At 52.6% G+C, this 19,524-nt stretch overlaps 1 protein-coding gene across 1 annotated transcript in view; it reads right to left on the bottom strand.

Annotated features, from left to right (window-relative positions):
* Positions 1-7,301: 7,301 nt before the first annotated feature.
* The window catches only part of AK8 (adenylate kinase 8), an 883,547-nt gene continuing 871,324 nt past the window's right edge, over positions 7,302-19,524 (bottom strand). Inside the window, exons 12-13 of the mRNA XM_085613911.1 lie at positions 11,471-11,551; positions 7,302-7,692 (exon numbers count right to left, since the gene is read on the bottom strand). Coding sequence (XP_085470037.1) covers positions 7,401-7,692; positions 11,471-11,551 — 373 coding nt within the window. The 3' untranslated portion in view covers positions 7,302-7,400. The remainder of the gene's footprint in view (positions 7,693-11,470; positions 11,552-19,524) is intronic.

Below are 19,524 nucleotides of genomic sequence, written 5' to 3'. Positions count from 1 at the left end.
AGTGGAGAGAATAACTTATGATTATCACTCAAAAGCAGAGTAAGCAGGAGTGTGGGAAGGAGTGGAGAGAACAACTTATGATTATCACTCAAAAGAAGAGTAAGCAGGAGTGTGGGAAGGAGTGGAGGGAACAATTTATGATTATCACTCAAAAGAAGAGTTAGCAGGAGTGTGGGAAGGAGTGGAGAGAACAACTTATGATTATCACTCAAAAGAAGAGTAAGCAGGAGTGTGGGAAGGAGTGGAGGGAAGAACTTAAGATTATCACTCAAAAGAAGAGTAAGCAGGAGTGTGGGAAGAAGTGGAGAGAACAACTTATGATTATCACTCAAAAGAAGAGTAAGCAGGAGTGTGGGAAGGAGTGGAGAGAACAACTTATGATTATCACTCAAAAGAAGAGTAAGCAGGAGTGTGGGAAGGAGTGGAGAGAACAACTTATGATTATCACTCAAAAGAAGAGTAAGCAGGAGTGTGGGAAGGAGTGGAGAGAACAACTTAAGATTATCACTCAAAAGAAGAGTTAGCAGGAGTGTGGGAAGGAGTGGAGAGAACAACTGATGATTATCACTCAAAAGAAGAGTTAGCAGGAGTGTGGGAAGGAGTCTCTGGGAGCGACACTATCCACCAGAAAGAACATTTTCAACGTAAGTAACTTGTTCTTCCAATGAACGATTTATCCGGTGGATTCCTTACATGAATCCTTCCTACAACACTTTTTACAGCAGAGGGGTTCACCGACAACGACTGGCGAGCCGACTGTCTCCAGACAAGGTCCCAGCAGGAATGGTTTGCGAATGAATAAAGAGAGGACCATGTGGCTGCCTCAGATTTTAGGAATCGGGACACTCCATAACACAGCTGTGGTCGCCTCCAAGACCGTATGTCAAATGGCTTGAAAATCCTCAAGAGGGGATTTATTAGTCAATTCATTATTGTGTTGAACAGTCCAGGACATGCCTCTTGATGTGGTCTGTTGGTGCAAACTCGTTCTTTGCTGCTTCAAAACCTACTGACTTCAAGCCTGGCATCAAATCTCGCAGTGAAGGAGCAGAAACAGGAACCTAAGCCAGGGCCGATAGTGATGACTTGAAAACATAATCTGCGAATCCGTAGCTACCTGGGACATCCCCAAGGCCACAGCAGAGGGAGGGAGGAAGGCTGAAGATGCCAGCTTTAGCTTTTTGGAAGCCTTGAATCTGCTCCTCAAAAGTTCCCTTTGATGGAAAATGCACCTGAGGAACCTCCTGTAGAATTGAAATAAAAGAGGGAGATGTTCTCCTGGGTTCTTATGCTTGGAGGAAGAGTGGTGCTCCCTCTTTTGATAGCAAGAGACAAGCTCTGAGAGCAAGTAGGAGCGTGCTGTCTACCTGTAGATCTGAGTGGTGGTCTTCAAGCAGGAGAGTGCTGCCTACCTATAGATCTGAGAGGTGGTTTTCAAGGCAGGAGAGTGCTGCCTATCTGTAGATAGGAGAGGTGGTCTTCAAGCTGGAGAGTGCTGCCTACCTGTAGATCTGAGAGGTGGTTTTCAAGGCAGGAGAGTGCCACCTACCTGTAGATCTGAGAGGTGGTCTTCAAGCAGGAGAGTGCTGCCTACCTGTAGATCTGAGAGGTGGTCTTCAAGGCAGGACAGTGCTGCCTACCTGTAGATCTGAGAGGTGGTCTTCAAGTCCGGAGAGTGCTGCCTACCTGTAGATCTGAGTGGTAGTCTTCCAGCAGGAGAGTGCTGCCTACCTGTAGATCTGAGAGGTGGTCTTCAAGGCAGGACAGTGCTGCCTACCTGTAGATCTGAGAGGTGGTCTTCCAGCAGGAGAGTGCTGCCTACCTGTAGATCTGAGAGGTGGTCTTCAAGCAGGAGAGTGCTGCCTACCTGTAGATCTGAGAGGTGGTCTTCAAGCTGGAGAGTGCTGCCTACCTGTAGATATGAGAGGTGGTCGTCAAGGCAGGAGAGTGTCGCCTACCTGTAGATCTGAGAGGTGGTCTTCAAGGCAGGAGAGTGCTGCCTACCTGTAGATCTGAGACGTGGTCTGCAAGGCCGGAGAGTGCTGCCAACCTGTAGATATGAGAGGTGGTCTTCAAACAGGAGAGAGCTGCCTACCTGTAGATCTGAGAGGTAGTCTTCAAGGCAGGAGAGTGCTGCCTACCTGTAGATCTGAGAGGTGGTCTTCAAGCAGAAGAGTGCTGCCTACCTGTAGATCTGAGTGGTGGTCTTCAAGCAGGAGAGTGCTGCCTACCTGTAGATATGAGAGGTGGTCTTCAAGCAGGAGAGAGCTGCCTACCTGTAGATCTGAGAGGTAGTCTTCAAGGCAGGAGAGTGCTGCCTACCTGTAGATCTGAGAGGTGGTCTTCAAGCAGAAGAGTGCTGCCTACCTGTAGATCTGAGTGGTGGTCTTCAAGCAGGAGAGTGCTGCCTACCTGTAGATCTGAGAGGTGGTTTTCAAGGCAGGAGAGTGCTGCCTAACTGTAGATATGAGAGGTGGTCTTCAAGCTGGAGAGTGCTGCCTACCTGTAGATCTGAGAGGTGGTCTTCAAAGCAGGAGAGTGCCGCCTACCTGTAGATCTGAGAGGTGGTCTTCAAGAAGGAGAGTGCTGCCTACCTGTAGATCTGAGAGGTGGTCTTCAAGTCCGGTGAGTGCTGCCTACCTGTAGATCTGAGTGGTAGTCTTCCAGCAGGAGAGTGCTGCCTACCTGTAGATCTGAGAGGTGGTCTTCAAGGCAGGACAGTGCTGCCTACCTGTAGATCTGAGAGGTGGTCTTCAAGTCCGGAGAGTGATGCCTACCTGTAGATCTGAGTGGTAGTCTTCCAGCAGGAGAGTGCTGCCTACCTGTAGATCTGAGAGGTGGTCTTCAAGCAGGAGAGTGCTGCCTACCTGTAGATCTGAGAGGTGGTCTTCAAGCTGGAGAGTGCTGCCTACCTGTAGATCTGAGAGGTGGTCTTCAAGGCAGGAGAGTGTCGCCTACCTGTAGATCTGAGAGGTGGTCTTCAAGGCAGGAGAGTGCTGCCTAGGTGTAGATCTGAGAGGTGGTCTGCAAGGCCGGAGAGTGCTGCCTAGGTGTAGATCTGAGAGGTGGTCTGCAAGGCCGGAGAGTGCTGCCTACCTGTAGATATGAGAGTTGGTCTTCAAGCAGGAGAGAGCTGCCTACCTGTAGATCTGAGAGGTGGTCTTCAAGGCAGGAGAGTGCTACCTACCTGTAGATCTGAGAGGTGGTCTTCAAGGCAGGAGAGTGCTACCTACCTGTAGATCTGAGAGGTGGTCTTCAAGGCAGGAGGTGGTCTTCAAGGCTTCGTCCTTGAACGAAGCAGCTACTTTTTCTCTTATGACTTTGCTGCATAAATCACACGACAACTCATCATGAGACCCTCCCAAGCACCGGGCTGGCGTACGGGAATCAGTAACCTGTTTCTGCTTCCACCAGGAACGACAAGGCTTCGAGCTAGAAGATTTAGGAGATGATATACCTCCAAAGTCCAAAGACTAATTCATGAAATCAGGGAGTAAAAACAACTGAAAAAAGTGCTCAGCCACTGGACCACATGTCGATGGAGGTACGGAAAGACAGGAATTGATGTCACTGGTGTGGGCAGCGCCCAATGGCCAATTCGGATGTCACATTTGGAGTCCAAGGGCCAGATTTATCGCGACCTAGCATCACACAAGGTGACCTAAGGGCAACGCAATCCTTCAGTCAGATTTACCAAGCCACGCAAACCCACATTGCCTGGTCCTGCGTTGCTTAGTAAATCTGGAGTGGCGCAAGGCAGCGCACATCGATGCGTAGCATTACTCAGTACCAGGGAAGGCGTTACATTGGCAGAGAGTGGGTGTTCCCACACATCCACCCGTGCTTTTTGCAGTATTCCCAGATTTACTAAGAGTAGTAAGCATGGGAATGCATTAAAATTGTCCGGCTTCCCAATAGAGCTACAACAAGGGAGAAGCCTTACAGAGAGAGACGATGTACATGAGAGAAGGACTTTACAAGACGGAAGGATCCCATGAGGGAGAGGGGCCTTACAGGAGAGAAGCTGTACAGGAGAAAAGGACTTTACAAGAGGGAAGGATCCTATGAGGGGGGGCTTACAGGAGAGACGTGGTACATGAGAGAAGGACTTTACAAGAGGGAGGGATCCTATGAGGGAGAGGGGCCTTAAAGGAGAGACGATGTACATGAGAGAAGGACTTTAGAAGAGAGAGGGATCCTATGAGGGAGAGGAGCCTTACAGGAGAGAATCTGTGCATGAGATAAGGACTTTACAAGAGGGAAGGATCCTATGAGGGAGAGGGGCCTTACAGGAGAGACGATGTACATGAGAGAAGGACTTTAGAAGAGAGAGGGATCCTATGAGGTAGAGGAGCCTTACAGGAGAGAATCTGTGCATGAGAGAAGGACTTTACAAGAGGGAGGGATCCTATGAGGGAGAGGGGCCTTACAGGAGAGACGATGTACATGAGAGAAGGACTTTAGAAGAGAGAGGGATCCTATGAGGGAGAGGAGCCTTACAGGAGAGAATCTGTGCATGAGAGAAGGACTTTACAAGAGGGAAGGATCCTATGAGGGGGGGCTTACAGGAGAGAATCTGTGCATGAGAGAAGGACTTTACAAGAGGGAGGGATCCTATGAGGGACAGGGGCCTTACAGGAGAGACACGGTACATGAGAGAAGGACTTTACAAGAGGGAGGGATCCTATGAGGGAGAGGGGCCTTACAGGAGAGACGATGTACATGAGAGAAGGACTTTAGAAGAGAGAGGGATCCTATGAGGGAGAGGAGCCTTACAGGAGAGAATCTGTGCATGAGAGAAGGACTTTACAAGAGGAAGGGAACCTAAGAGGGGGGCTTACATGAGAGAATATGTGCATGAGAGATGGACTCTACAAGAGGGAAGGATCCTATGAGGGGGCCTTACAGGAGAGAAACTGCATGAGAGAAGGACTTTAGAAGAGGGAGTGATCCTATGAGGGAGAGGGGCCTTACAGGAGAGACCCGGTACATGAGAGAAGAACTTAACAAGAGGGAGGGATCCTATGAGGGAGAGGGGCCTTACAGAAGAGAAGCTGTACATGAGAAAATAACTTTATAGGAGGGTACGATCCCATGAGGGAAAGAGGCCTTACAGGAGAGAATCTGTGCATCACAGAAGGACTTTACAAGAGGGAAGGATCCTATGAGGGAGAGGAGCCTTACAGGAGACAAGCTGTGCATGAGAAATGTACTTTATAGGAGGAAAAAATCCTATGAGGGAGAGGGGCCTTACAGGAGAGAATCTGTGCATGAGAGATGTACTTTATAGGAGGGAAGGATCCTATGAGGGAGAGGAGCCTTACAGGAGAGAAGCTGTTCATGAGAAATGTACTTTATAGGAGGGAAGGATCCTACGAGGGAGAGAAACCTTACAGGAGACAAGCTGTGCATGAGAGATGTACTTTATAGGAGGGAAGGATCCTACGAGGGAGAGGAACCTTACAGGAGACAAACTGTGCATGAGAGATGTACTTTATAGGAGGGAGGGATCCTATGAGGGAGAGGAACCTTACAGGAGACAAGCTGTGCATGAGAAATGTACTTTATAGGAGGGAGGGATCCTATGAGGGAGAGGAACCTTACAGGAGACAAGCTGTGCATGAGAGATGTACTTTATAGGAGGGAGGGACCTATGAGGGAGAGGGGCCTTACAGGAGACAAGCTGTGCATGAGAGATGTACTTTATAGGAGGGCGGGATTCTATGAGGGAGAGGGGCCTTAAGGAAGTGAGATGCTGTACATGAGAGATGTAGGGGTAGATTTATGAACGGATCAGGCAGTGCAGCAGAGGGCAGCAAGTCACCTTGCTTGGCTGCACTGCACTGCATGACCGGGAAAGGGCAGGAATGCCCGGTGCTTACAGCAATATGGTGGATTCCTGTCTTTTCTCCTGCATTGGCGCCCTTTTGGCAGGCTAGCACCAACGCAGGGACCAAGGATGCCTGCGTTGCATGCAGGATTGTATTTGTACAGGAAAGGGCCCCTTCCTGCACATAAACAATCCTGAGAGGTATATTCCTCTGTCTAAATAGATATTTCTCCCTGCTACGCCTCTCCTGTGAAGGCATATCTTTTTGGCGAAATCTCGGGTTTACCAGGGATCCTTTGAGGGAGAGGGGCCTTACAGACGCAAGAAGCTGTACATATGAGAGATGAAATTTACAGGAGGGAGGGATAGTTTGAGGGAGAGGGGCCTTACAGACGCAAGAAGCTATACATATGAGGGATGGAATTTACAGGAGGGAGGGATCCTTTGAGGGAGAGGGGCCTTACAGAGCCAAGAAGCTGTACATATGAGAGCTGGAATTTACAGGAGGGAGGGATCCTTTGAGGGAGAGGGGCCTTACAGACGCAAGAAGCTGTACATATGAGAGATGGAATTTACAGGAGGGAGGGATCCTTTGAGGGAGAGGGGCCTTACAGACGCAAGAAGCTGTACATATGAGAGATGGAATTTACAGGAGGGAGGGATCCTTTGAGGGAGGGGGGCCTTACAGACGCAAGAAGCTGTACATATGAGAGATGGAATTTACAAGAGTGTGTGGGGGGATCCAATGAGGTAAAAGGGTCTTACAGAGAAAGAAGCTGTACATGAGAGATGGACTTTACAGGAGGGAGGGACCCTATGAGGGAACAGAGCCTTATAGGAGAGAAGCTGTACATGAGAGATGGACTTTACAGGAGGGAGGGACCCTATGAGGGAACAGAGCCTTATAGGAGAGAAGCTGTACATGAGAGATGGACTTTACAGGGGGGAGGGACCCTATGAGGGAACAGAGCCTTATAGGAGTGAAGCTGTACATGAGAGATGGACTTTACAGGAGGGAGGGACCCTATGAGGGAACAGAGCCTTATAGGAGAGAAGCTGTACATGAGAGATGGACTTTACAGGAGGGAGGGACCCTATGAGGGAACAGAGCCTTATAGGAGAGAAGCTGTACAAGAGAGATGGCCTTTACAGAAGGGAGGGATCCTATGACTAAAAAGGCCCCTACAGGACGAAGGGTCCTAATGGAAACAAGTCTTAGAGGTGACAGTGGCTTTACGCAAGAGCCACATCTTACAGGATGGAGGTGTGGGTCTTACTGAAGGACAGTGAGGCAGATGAGAATAGACCCAGGATTCGTACCAGGGTAGACTAGAGTCAGGCTCCCTGTGAGAGAAGGGCACAGTTGTATGTGGCAGAGAAAGTAAAGCCCTGAACATCCCCTCCAAATCTCATTGAGCTTTCATGAGCACGTTAATCTTTGATTTGCAAGCTACTGATTAAAATACATTTAAACTATTTAAAATACATCTTTATTAACTAGTGCGCTCATACCAGGGTGAATATTCCGAACAAATGTCTATACAGAGACATCGACAATGACGCAAGAGCCCTAATATTCCTCTGGCTCCCCTTCAGTGGTGTGGGGGACGGGCAGGGGGGCTTCTTTGGGGCCAGCCTTTGGTAGGGGGTGTATGATGCAGCTTTCGATGTACTCAAATATGGTGTTGGGGTCTTGGTCAGCGTTGATGTGGATAACCCCGTCATAGAACTCCTCCACCAGTTGGAAGTTGGCGTGGTAAACATCAAGCTTCTCCTGTATTGCGTCCAAGGAGTTCCGCGGGTTCTGCTGAAGGCGGGCCTGCACCTCCAAGCTGGGCGCTGGCTTGTAAACGGTGTGGTACCTGCAAAAGAGGGGACAAAGACCAGATGTGAGGTCCAATCGCAGCTCAGTACCACATGCCTCAAAAATCCAATGCCACTCCGCCATACACACAAGAGGACTTTTCATCAGTGGTCACATTATGAGCTGCTTAACGATAATGGGCCAGATGTACGACCAAGTAAAGTGAGTCGCAATTTGCGAGGCGCAATTTACTATGTACAACAGTGTTTTTCTCACTGTTAGCGATTCCCAATGGGGTCGCAAGTAGAGAGGCTCATGAATATTAATGGGCCTCTCACAATTTGCGACCCCATTGAAAATGCAGGCCCTCCCAGGTATGGTGGCCTGCTGGGCTCAGCAGACCATAAGGAAGGCGCTATGGCAGACATTAGGCAAGCTATGGCAGACATGAGGCGAGCTATGGCAGACATGGGGCGAGCCATGGCAGACATGGGGTGAGCTATGGCAGGCATAAGGAGAGCTATGGCAGGCATAAGGAAAGCGCTATAGGAAACATCAGGCGAGCTATGGCAGACATGGAGCGAGCTGTGGCAAGCATAAGGGGGTGCTATGGCTGACATGAGGCGAGCTATGGCAGACATGGGGCGAGCTATGGCAGGCATAAGGGGGCGCTATAAGGAAGGCGCTATGGCAGACATGAGGTGAGCTATGGCAGACATGAGGTGAGCTCTGGCAGACAAGAGGCGAACTTTGGCAGACATGAGGAGACCTATGGCAGACATGAGGAGAGCTATGGCAGACATGAGGAGAGCTATGGCAGACATGAGGAGAGCTATGGCAGACATGAGGAGACCTATGGCAGACATGAGGCGAGCTGAGGCAGACATGAGGTGAGCTGAGGCAGACATGGGGCGAGCTATGGCAGACATGGAGCAAGCTATAGAAGACATGGGCCGAGCTATGGCAGATATGGGGCGAGCAATGACCGGCATAAGGAAGGCGCTATGGCAGGCATGAGGTGAGCTATGGCAGACATGGGGCGAGCTATAGGAGACATGGGCCGAGCTATGGCAGACATGGGGCGAGCTATAGGAGACATGGGCCGAGCTATGGCAGACATGGGGCGAGCTATAGGAGACATGGGCCGAGCTATGGCAGATATGGGGCAAGCAATGACAGGCATAATGAAGGCGCTATGGCAGGCATGAGGTGAGCTATGGCAGACATGGGGCGAGCTATAGGAGACATGGGCCGAACTATGGCAGACATGGGGCGAGCTATGGCAGACATGGGGCGCGAGCTATAAGAGACAGGGGCCGAGCTATAGGAGACATGGGCTGAGCTATGGCAGATATGGGGCGAGCAATGACAGGCATAAGGAAGGCACTGGGAGTTCTCACCCCCGCTGTGGAGCCCAGTGTGCGCAGCACACACCTGCTGTGAGTCCACGTCCACCCATAGGCCCAGAGAGCACACACACCTGCTGTGAGTCTGCCCCCACCCCCAGGCCCATTGTGCACACACCAGCTGTGAATCCGCCCCCACCCCCAGAGGGCACACACCTGCTGTGAGTCTGCCCCACCCCCAGAGTGCACACACCAGCTGTGAGTCCGCCCCAACCCCCAGGCCCATTGTGCACACACCAGCTGTGAATCCGCCCCCACCCCCAGAGGGCACACACCTGCTGTGAGTCCGCCCCACCCCCAGAGTGCACATACCTGCTGTGAGTCCACCCCATGCCCAGAGTGCACACACCTGCTGTGAATCCACCCTTACCCCAGGCCCAGAGTGCATACACCAGGTGTGAGTCCACCCATAGGCACAGAGAGCCCACACACCTGCTGTGAGCCCGCTCCCACCCCAAGCCCATTGTGCACACACCAGCTGTGAGTCCACCCCCAATCCAGGCGCAGACTGCACACCTGCTGTGAGTCCACCCATAGGCCCAGAGTGCACACACCTGCTGAGAGTCCACCCCCAGGCCCAGAGAGCACACAAACCTGCTATGAGCCTGCTCCCACCCCAAGCCCAGTGTGCACACACCAGCTGTGAGTCTGCCCCCACCACCAGAGGGCACACACCTGCTGTGAGTCTGCCCTCAGGCCCAGAGTGCACACACCTGCTGTGAGTCCACCCATAGGCCCAGAGTGGACACACCTGCTGTGAGTCCACCCCAAGGCCCAGAGAGCACACACACCTGCTGTTAGCCCGCTCCCACCCAAATCCCAGTGTGCACACACCAGCTGTGAGTTCGCCCCCACCCCCAGAGGGCACACACCTGCTGTGAGTCCACCCCCAGAGTGCACACCCCTGCTGTGAGTCCAACCCCATGCTAAGAGTGCACACACCTGCTGTGGGTCCACCCCCACTCCAGGCCAGTGTGCACACACCAGCTGTGAGTCCGCCCCCACCCCCAGAGGACACGCACCTTCTGTGAGTCCGCGCTCAAGCCCAGAGTGCACACACCTGCTGTGAGTCCACCCAAAGGCCCAGTGTGCACACACCTGCTGTGAGTTCACCCCAGGCCCAGGTCACACACCTGCTGTGAGTCCACCCAAAACCCATAGGGCACACGCCTGCTGTGAGTCCGCCACACCCCTAGGATGCACACACACACACCTGCAGGGAATCCGCTCCCATCCCCAGAGTGCACACACCTGCTTTGAGTCCGGCCCAGAGGTCACACACCTGCTGTGAGTCCACCCAAAACCCAGAGGGCACACCCCTGCTGTAAGTCCGCCCCACCCCTAGAGTGCACACACCTGCTGTGAGTCCTCCCTAGGCCTAGAGTGCACACACACCTGCTGTGAATCCGCTCCCACCCCCACAGTGCACACACCTGCTGTGAGTCAGCCCCCACCCCATAAAGCACACCCCTGCTGTGAGTCCACCCCCATGCCAAGAGTGCACACATCTGCTGTGAGTCCACCCCAGACCCAGGTCACACACCTGCTGTGAGTCTACCCAAAACCCATAGGGCACACACCTGCTGTGAGTCCGCCACACCCCTAGAATGTACGCACACCTGCAGTGAATCCGCTCCCACCCCAAGCCCAGTGTGCACACACCAGCTGTGAGTCCGCCCCCACCCCCAGAGGGCACACACCTGCTGTGAGTCCGCGCTCAGGCCCAGAGTGCACACACCTGCTGTGAGTCCACCCCTGGCCCAGAGGACACACATCTGCTGTGAGACCACCCACACCCCAGGCCCAGAGGTCACACACCTGATGTGAGTCCACCTCAGGCCCAGAGGTGACACACCTGCTGTGAGTCCACTCCAAGCCCAGGTCACACACCTGCTGTGAGTCTACCCAAAACCCATAGGGCACACGCCTGCTGTGAGTCCGCCCCACCCCCAGAATGCAGACACACCTGCATGGAATCAGCTCCCATCCCCAGAGTGCACACACCTGCTTTGAGTCCACCCCAGGCCCAGAGGTCACACACCTGCTGTGAGTCCACCCAAACCCCATAGGGCACACGCCTGCTGTAAGTCCGCCCCACCCCCAGAGTGCACACACCTGCTGTGAGTCCTCCCCAGGCCTAGAGTGCACACACACCTGCAGTGAATCCGCTCCCTCCCCCAGAGTGCACACACCTGCTGTGAGTCCACCCCCACCCTCATCCCCAGACCCAGAGTGCACACACACCCTGGTGGTTTCACTTCTAGGGAGCTCGGACCCGGTGGGGCACACCGGGATTTAGAATGGTGGGCGGCCTACAAGGCCGGGCTCGCTGCGGGCTGGGGGTCCGGGGGGGGGGGGGGGGAGGGGGGAGGAAGGAGGGTGTTCCTTCCTGAGGCCCGCGCCATCATGAGCGAGGATAGCCAAACTCACCTCTCCCCTGTCACGGGATCCGTCATCCTCTGGGTCAGGCGCTCCAGGGCAACTTCATCTGGAATATTCAGGAAAAAGACCCTGGCGGGAAGAGGAGCAGCGCGTTATTAATGTCACGTCATTACAAGCTTGACGTCACGCCCTGAAGAGCAGATGACGTATACAGCAGCCGAGCCTCCCTTTACAACCAGGACAATATTAACGATAAACACAGACCACAATACAGTAAACAAACAGGACCCTTCATTGCATCTCTTGAGATGGGCTGGAACTGGGGGTGGGTTTGGTGACACGAGATACTGATGGGCAAACTGAAGTCCGTTCATTGGGGCGGGTTGGGCAGACGAGTCCTCGTCACAGAAGATAAAGTATGAGCAGACAAGAATCCAGGGGAGGGAGGGGGGGGGGGGACGAGTATCCCTAAGGGCGAGTTTGGTGTGAACTAATACGATTCAGAGCTTCTTTAGGGTGAGGGGTGAGGTAAGAGTAGGGAGAGGGGGAGAAAGGAGGGGTGCATGTCCTACGTAAGTAACTGCTGACTCTCCTAGGACGCGGCATCAGCCCCTGCCAGGTGCAGGCTGGCGCACGTTGGCACCATCACAAATGGAGAGCTGGAGGGGGAGGGGGCGCCATTCTCTTCTGGAAAGCATCGGCACTTTGGGGCCCAGGAGTTCTCATCCTCTGTTAAATGCGCAGATTTCTCATTCCAGTTCAGGTGGCAGCGACAAAAATAGCATGCCATGGGTCCCCCCCGCGCCGTGCCAGAGACGCCATCCACCCACCCTCCTCTGACCGGTGCCAGCTGCAGCGCTTCCGGCTCGTTGTGGCCTCTGCGCCACTGAAAAAAAGCGAAAAAAGGTCCCTGCTGGCCAAAGCTTCTTGAAAACTGTACATAATTAATAGTGGCAAATGTGCCCCAGCTGTGCCAAGGCCTCTCCAGGGGGCGCAGGAACACGGTCTGCGATTGTCTTTGCCCAGTGAATTAGCGCTACGTGAGGCTCAACAGAGGGCATCGTTCTGCTCCACGGAGGCTGGTGCGGGGCATGGATTCTGTACGCAGTCTACCGGCAGACGCCATGTTTCCTGGATGTACCCCTGTTTACCATCACCACCTTCACCTGGTGAGCCACCTCTGCTTGAAGCTCAACACTAGGTTCTACAGAAGTCGTCTCTCTTCTCCATGGAAGCTGGAGCAGGGTATGGATTCTGTACGCAGTCTACCGGCAGACGCCATGTTTCCTGGATGCACCACTGTTTACCACCACCGCCTTCATCTTATTTATCTGGTGGGCGACCTCTGCTTGAAGCTCAACATTAGGTTCTAAAGAAGTCATCTCTCTTCTCCATGGAGGCTGGAGCAGGGTATGGATTCTGTACGCAGTCTACCGGCAGATGCCATGTTTCCTGGATGCACCCCTGTTTACCATCACCGCCTTCATCTTATTTATCTGGTGGGCCAACTCTGCTTGAAGCTCAACATTAGGTTCTACAGAAGTCGTCTCTCTTCTCCATGGAGGCTGGAGCAGGGTATGGATTCTGTACGCAGTCTACCGGCAGACGCCATGTTTCCTGGATGCACCACTGTTTACCATCACCACCATCACCTGGTGGCCACCTCTGCGTGAAGCTCAACATTAGGTTCTACAGAAGTCGTCTCTTTTCTCCATGGAAGCTGGCGTGCAGTATGGATTCTGTACGCAGTCTACCGGCAGATGCCATGTTTCCTGGATGCACCCCTGTTTACCATCACCGCCTTCATCTTATTTATCTGGTGGGCCAACTCTGCTTGAAGCTCAACATTAGGTTCTACAGAAGTCGTCTCTCTTCTCCATGGAGGCTGGAGCAGGGTATGGATTCTGTACGCAGTCTACCGGCAGACGCCATGTTTCCGGGATGCACCACTGTTTACCATCACCACCATCACCTGGTGGGCCACCTCTGCTTGAAGCTCAACACTAGGTTCTACAGAAGTAAACTCTCTTCTCCATGGAAGCTGGAGCAGGGTATGGATTGTGTACACAGTCTACCGGCAGACGCCATGTTTCCTGGATGTACCCCTGTTTACCATCACCACCTTCACCTGGTGAGCCACCTCTGCGTGAAGCTCAACATTAGGTTCTACAGATGTCGTCTCTCTCCTCCATGGAAGCTGGAGCAGGGTATGGATTGTGTACGCAGTCTACCGGCAGACGCCATGTTTCCTGGATGCACCCCTGTTTACCATCCCCACCATAACCTGGTGAGCCACCTCTGCGTGAAGCTCAACATTAGGTTCTACAGAAGTCATCTCTTTTCTCCATGGAAGCTGGCGTGCGGTATGGATTCCGTACGCAGTCTACTGGCAGACGCCATGTTTCCTGGATGCACCACTGTTTACCATCACCGCCTTCATCTTATCTGGTGGGCCAACTCTGCTTGAAGCTCAACATTAGGTTCTACAGAAGTTGTCTCTCTTCTCCATGGAAGCTGGCGCGAGGTAAGGATTCTGTACGCAGTCTACCGGCAGACGCCACGTTTCCTGGATGCACCCCTGTTTACCATCACCACCTTCACCTGGTGAGCCACCTCTGCTTGAAGCTCAACATTAGGTTCTACAGATGTCGTCTCTCTCCTCCATGGAAGCTGGAGCAGGGTATGGATTGTGTACGCAGTCTACCGGCAGACGCCATGTTTCCTGGATGCACCCCTGTTTACCATCACCACCATCACCTGGTGAGCCACCTCTGCTTGAAGCTCAACACTAGGTTCTACAGAAGTCGTCTCTTTTCTCCATGGAAGCTGGCGTGAGGTATGGATTCTGTACGCAGTCTACTGGCAGACGCCATGTTTCCTGGATGTACCCCTGTTTACCATCACCACCTTCACCTGGTGAGCCACCTCTGCGTGAAGCTCAACATTAGGTTCTACAGATGTCGTCTCTCTCCTCCATGGAAGCTGGAGCAGGGTATGGATTGTGTACGCAGTCTACCGGCAGACGCCATGTTTCCTGGATGCACCCCTGTTTACCATCACCACCATCACCTGGTGAGCCACCTCTGCGTGAAGCTCAACATTAGGTTCTACAGAAGTCGTCTCTTTTCTCCATGGAAGCTGGCGTGAGGTATGGATTCTGTACGCAGTCTACTGGCAGACGCCATGTTTCCTGGATGCACCACTGTTTACCATCACCGCCTTCATCTTATTTATCTGGTGGGCCAACTCTGCTTGAAGCTCAACATTAGGTTCCACAGAAGTTGTCTCTCTTCTCCATTGATGCTGGCGCGAGGTAAGGATTCTGTACACAGTCTACCGGCAGACGCCATGTTTCCTGGATGTACCCCTGTTTACCATCACCACCTTCACCTGGTGAGCCACCTCTGCTTGAAGCTCAACATTAGGTTCTACAGAAGTCGTCTCTCTCCTCCATGGATGCTGGAGCAGGGTATGGATTGTGTACGCAGTCTACCGGCAGACGCCATGTTTCCTGGATGCACCCCTGTTTACCATCACCACCTTCACCTGGTGAGCCACCTCTGCGTGAAGCTCAACATTAGGTTCTACAGAAGTCGTCTCTTTTCTCCATGGAAGCTGGCGTGAGGTATGGATTCTGTACGCAGTCTACTGGCAGACGCCATGTTTCCTGGATGCACCCCTGTTTACCATCATCACCTTCACCTGGTGAGCCACCTCTGTGTGAAGCTCAACATTAGGTTCTACAGAAGTCGTCTCTCTTGTCCATGGAAGCTGGAGCAGGGTATGGATTCTGTACGCAGTCTACCGGCAGACGCCACGTTTCCTGGATGCACCCCTGTTTACCATCATCACCTTCACCTGGTGAGCCACCTCTGCGTGAAGCTCAACATTAGGTTCTACAGAAGTCGTCTCTTCTCCATGGAAGCTGGAGCAGGGTATGGATTGTGTACGCAGTCTATCGGCAGACGCCATGTTTCCTGGATGCACCCCTGTTTACCATCACCACCATCACCTGGTGAGCCACCTCTGCTTGAAGCTCAACACTAGGTTCTACAGAAGTCGTCTCTTTTCTACATGGAAGCTGGCGTGAGGTATGGATTCTGTACGCAGTCTACCGGCAGATGCCATGTTTCCTGGATGCACCCCTGTTTACCATCACCACCTTCACCTGGTGAGCCACCTCTGCTTGAAGCTCAACATTAGGTTCTACAGAAGTCATCTCTCTTCTCCATGGAGGCTGGAGCAGGGTATGGATTCTGTACGCAGTCTACCGGCAGACGCCATGTTTCCTGGATGCACCACTGTTTACCATCACCACCATCACCTGGTGAGCCACCTCTGCTTGAAGCTCATCACTAGGTTCTACAGAAGTAAACTCTCTTCTCCATGGAAGCTGGAGCAGGGTATGGATTGTGTACACAGTCTACCGGCAGACGCCATGTTTCCTGGATGTACCCCTGTTTACCATCACCACCTTCACCTGGTGAGCCACCTCTGCGTGAAGCTCAACATTAGGTTCTACAGATGTCGTCTCTCTCCTCCATGGAAGCTGGAGCAGGGTATGGATTGTGTACGCAGTCTACCGGCAGACGCCATGTTTCCTGGATGCACCCCTGTTTACCATCCCCACCTTCACCTGGTGAGCCACCTCTGCGTGAAGCTCAACATTAGGTTCTACAGAAGTCGTCTCTTTTCTCCATGGAAGCTGGCGTGCGGTATGGATTCCGTACGCAGTCTACTGGCAGACGCCATGTTTCCTGGATGCACCACTGTTTACCATCACCGCCTTCATCTTATCTGGTGGGCCAACTCTGCTTGAAGCTCAACATTAGGTTCTACAGAAGTTGTCTCTCTTCTCCATGGAAGCTGGCGCGAGGTAAGGATTCTGTACGCAGTCTACCGGCAGACGCCACGTTTCCTGGATGCACCCCTGTTTACCATCACCACCTTCACCTGGTGAGCCACCTCTGCTTGAAGCTCAACATTAGGTTCTACAGATGTCGTCTCTCTCCTCCATGGAAGCTGGAGCAGGGTATGGATTGTGTACGCAGTCTACCGGCAGACGCCATGTTTCCTGGATGCACCCCTGTTTACCATCACCACCATCACCTGGTGAGCCACCTCTGCTTGAAGCTCAACACTAGGTTCTACAGAAGTCGTCTCTTTTCTCCATGGAAGCTGGCGTGAGGTATGGATTCTGTACGCAGTCTACTGGCAGACGCCATGTTTCCTGGATGTACCCCTGTTTACCATCACCACCTTCACCTAGTGAGCCACCTCTGCGTGAAGATCAACATTTGGTTCTACAGATGTCGTCTCTCTCCTCCATGGAAGCTGGAGCAGGGTATGGATTGTGTACGCAGTCTACCGGCAGACGCCATGTTTCCTGGATGCACCCCTGTTTACCATCACCACCATCACCTGGTGAGCCACCTCTGCGTGAAGCTCAACATTAGGTTCTACAGAAGTCGTCTCTTTTCTCCATGGAAGCTGGCGTGAGGTATGGATTCTGTACGCAGTCTACTGGCAGACGCCATGTTTCCTGGATGCACCACTGTTTACCATCACCGCCTTCATCTTATTTATCTGGTGGGCCAACTCTGCTTGAAGCTCAACATTAGGTTCCACAGAAGTTGTCTCTCTTCTCCATTGATGCTGGCGCGAGGTAAGGATTCTGTACACAGTCTACCGGCAGACGCCATGTTTCCTGGATGTACCCCTGTTTACCATCACCACCTTCACCTGGTGAGCCACCTCTGCTTGAAGCTCAACATTAGGTTCTACAGAAGTCGTCTCTCTCCTCCATGGATGCTGGAGCAGGGTATGGATTGTGTACGCAGTCTACCGGCAGACGCCATGTTTCCTGGATGCACCCCTGTTTACCATCACCACCTTCACCTGGTGAGCCACCTCTGCGTGAAGCTCAACATTAGGTTCTACAGAAGTCGTCTCTTTTCTCCATGGAAGCTGGCGTGAGGTATGGATTCTGTACGCAGTCTACTGGCAGACGCCATGTTTCCTGGATGCACCCCTGTTTACCATCATCACCTTCACCTGGTGAGCCACCTCTGTGTGAAGCTCAACATTAGGTTCTACAGAAGTCGTCTCTCTTGTCCATGGAAGCTGGAGCAGGGTATGGATTCTGTACGCAGTCTACCGGCAGACGCCACGTTTCCTGGATGCACCCCTGTTTACCATCATCACCTTCACCTGGTGAGCCACCTCTGCGTGAAGCTCAACATTAGGTTCTACAGAAGTCGTCTCTTCTCCATGGAAGCTGGAGCAGGGTATGGATTGTGTACGCAGTCTATCGGCAGACGCCATGTTTCCTGGATGCACCCCTGTTTACCATCACCACCATCACCTGGTGAGCCACCTCTGCTTGAAGCTCAACACTAGGTTCTACAGAAGTCGTCTCTTTTCTACATGGAAGCTGGCGTGAGGTATGGATTCTGTACGCAGTCTACCGGCAGATGCCATGTTTCCTGGATGCACCCCTGTTTACCATCACCACCTTCACCTGGTGAGCCACCTCTGCTTGAAGCTCAACATTAGGTTCTACAGAAGTCGTCTCTCTTGTCCATGGAAGCTGGAGCAGGGTATGGATTCTGTACGCAGTCTACCGGCAGACGCCACGTTTCTTGGATGCACCCCTGTTTACCATCACCACCTTCACCTGGTGAGCCACCTCTGCTTGAAGCTCAACATTAGGTTCTACAGAAGTCGTCTCTCTCCTCCATGGAAGCTGGAGCAGGGTATGGATTGTGTACGCAGTCTATCGGCAGACGCCATGTTTCCTGGATGCACCCCTGTTTACCATCACCACCATCACCTGGTGAGCCACCTCTGCTTGAAGCTCAACACTAGGTTCTACAGAAGTCGTCTCTTTTCTACATGGAAGCTGGCGTGAGGTATGGATTCTGTACGCAGTCTACCGGCAGACGCCATGTTTCCTGGATGCACCCCTGTTTACCATCACCTAGTGAGCCACTTCTGCTTGAAGCTCAACACTAGGTTCTACAGAAGTAAACTCTCTTCTCCATGGAAGCTGGAGCAGGGTATGGATTCTGTACGCAGTCTACCGGCAGACGCCATGTTTCCTGGATGTACCCCTGTTTACCATCACCACCTTCACCTGGTGAGCCACCTCTGCTTGAAGCTCAACATTAGGTTCTACAGAAGTCGTCTCTCTCCTCCATGGATGCTGGAGCAGGGTATGGATTGTGTACGCAGTCTACCGGCAGACGCCATGTTTCCTGGATGCACCCCTGTTTACCATCACCACCTTCACCTGGTGAGCCACCTCTGCGTGAAGCTCAACATTAGGTTCTACAGAAGTCGTCTCTTTTCTCCATGGAAGCTGGCGTGAGGTATGGATTCTGTACGCAGTCTACTGGCAGACGCCATGTTTCCTGGATGCACCCCTGTTTACCATCATCACCTTCACCTGGTGAGCCACCTCTGCGTGAAGCTCAACATTAGGTTCTACAGAAGTCGTCTCTCTTGTCCATGGAAGCTGGAGCAGGGTATGGATTCTGTACGCAGTCTACCGGCAGACGCCATGTTTCCGGGATGCACCACTGTTTACCATCACCACCATCACCTGGTGGGCCACCTCTGCTTGAAGCTCAACACTAGGTTCTACAGAAGTAAACTCTCTTCTCCATGGAAGCTGGAGCAGGGTATGGATTGTGTACACAGTCTACCGGCAGACGCCATGTTTCCTGGATGTACCCCTGTTTACCATCACCACCTTCACCTGGTGAGCCACCTCTGCTTGAAGCTCAATATTAGGTTCTACAGAAGTCGTCTCTCTCCTCCATGGAAGCTGGAGCAGGGTATGGATTGTGTACGCAGTCTATCGGCAGACGCCATGTTTCCTGGATGCACCCCTGTTTACCATCACCACCTTCACCTGGTGAGCCACCTCTGCTTGAAGCTCAACACTAGGTTCTACAGAAGTTGTCTCTTTTCTACATGGAAGCTGGCGTGAGGTATGGATTCTGTACGCAGTCTACTGGCAGACGCCATGTTTCCTGGATGCACCACTGTTTACCATCACCGCCTTCATCTTATCTGGTGGGCCAACTCTGCTTGAAGCT

Source organism: Triturus cristatus, chromosome 1_2 (genome assembly GCF_964204655.1).
Source record: "Triturus cristatus chromosome 1_2, aTriCri1.1, whole genome shotgun sequence".
NCBI lineage: Eukaryota > Metazoa > Chordata > Amphibia > Caudata > Salamandridae > Triturus > Triturus cristatus.
The sequence above is the reverse complement of the archived record's forward strand: the minus strand, read 5'-3'. Positions and strand labels throughout refer to the sequence as shown.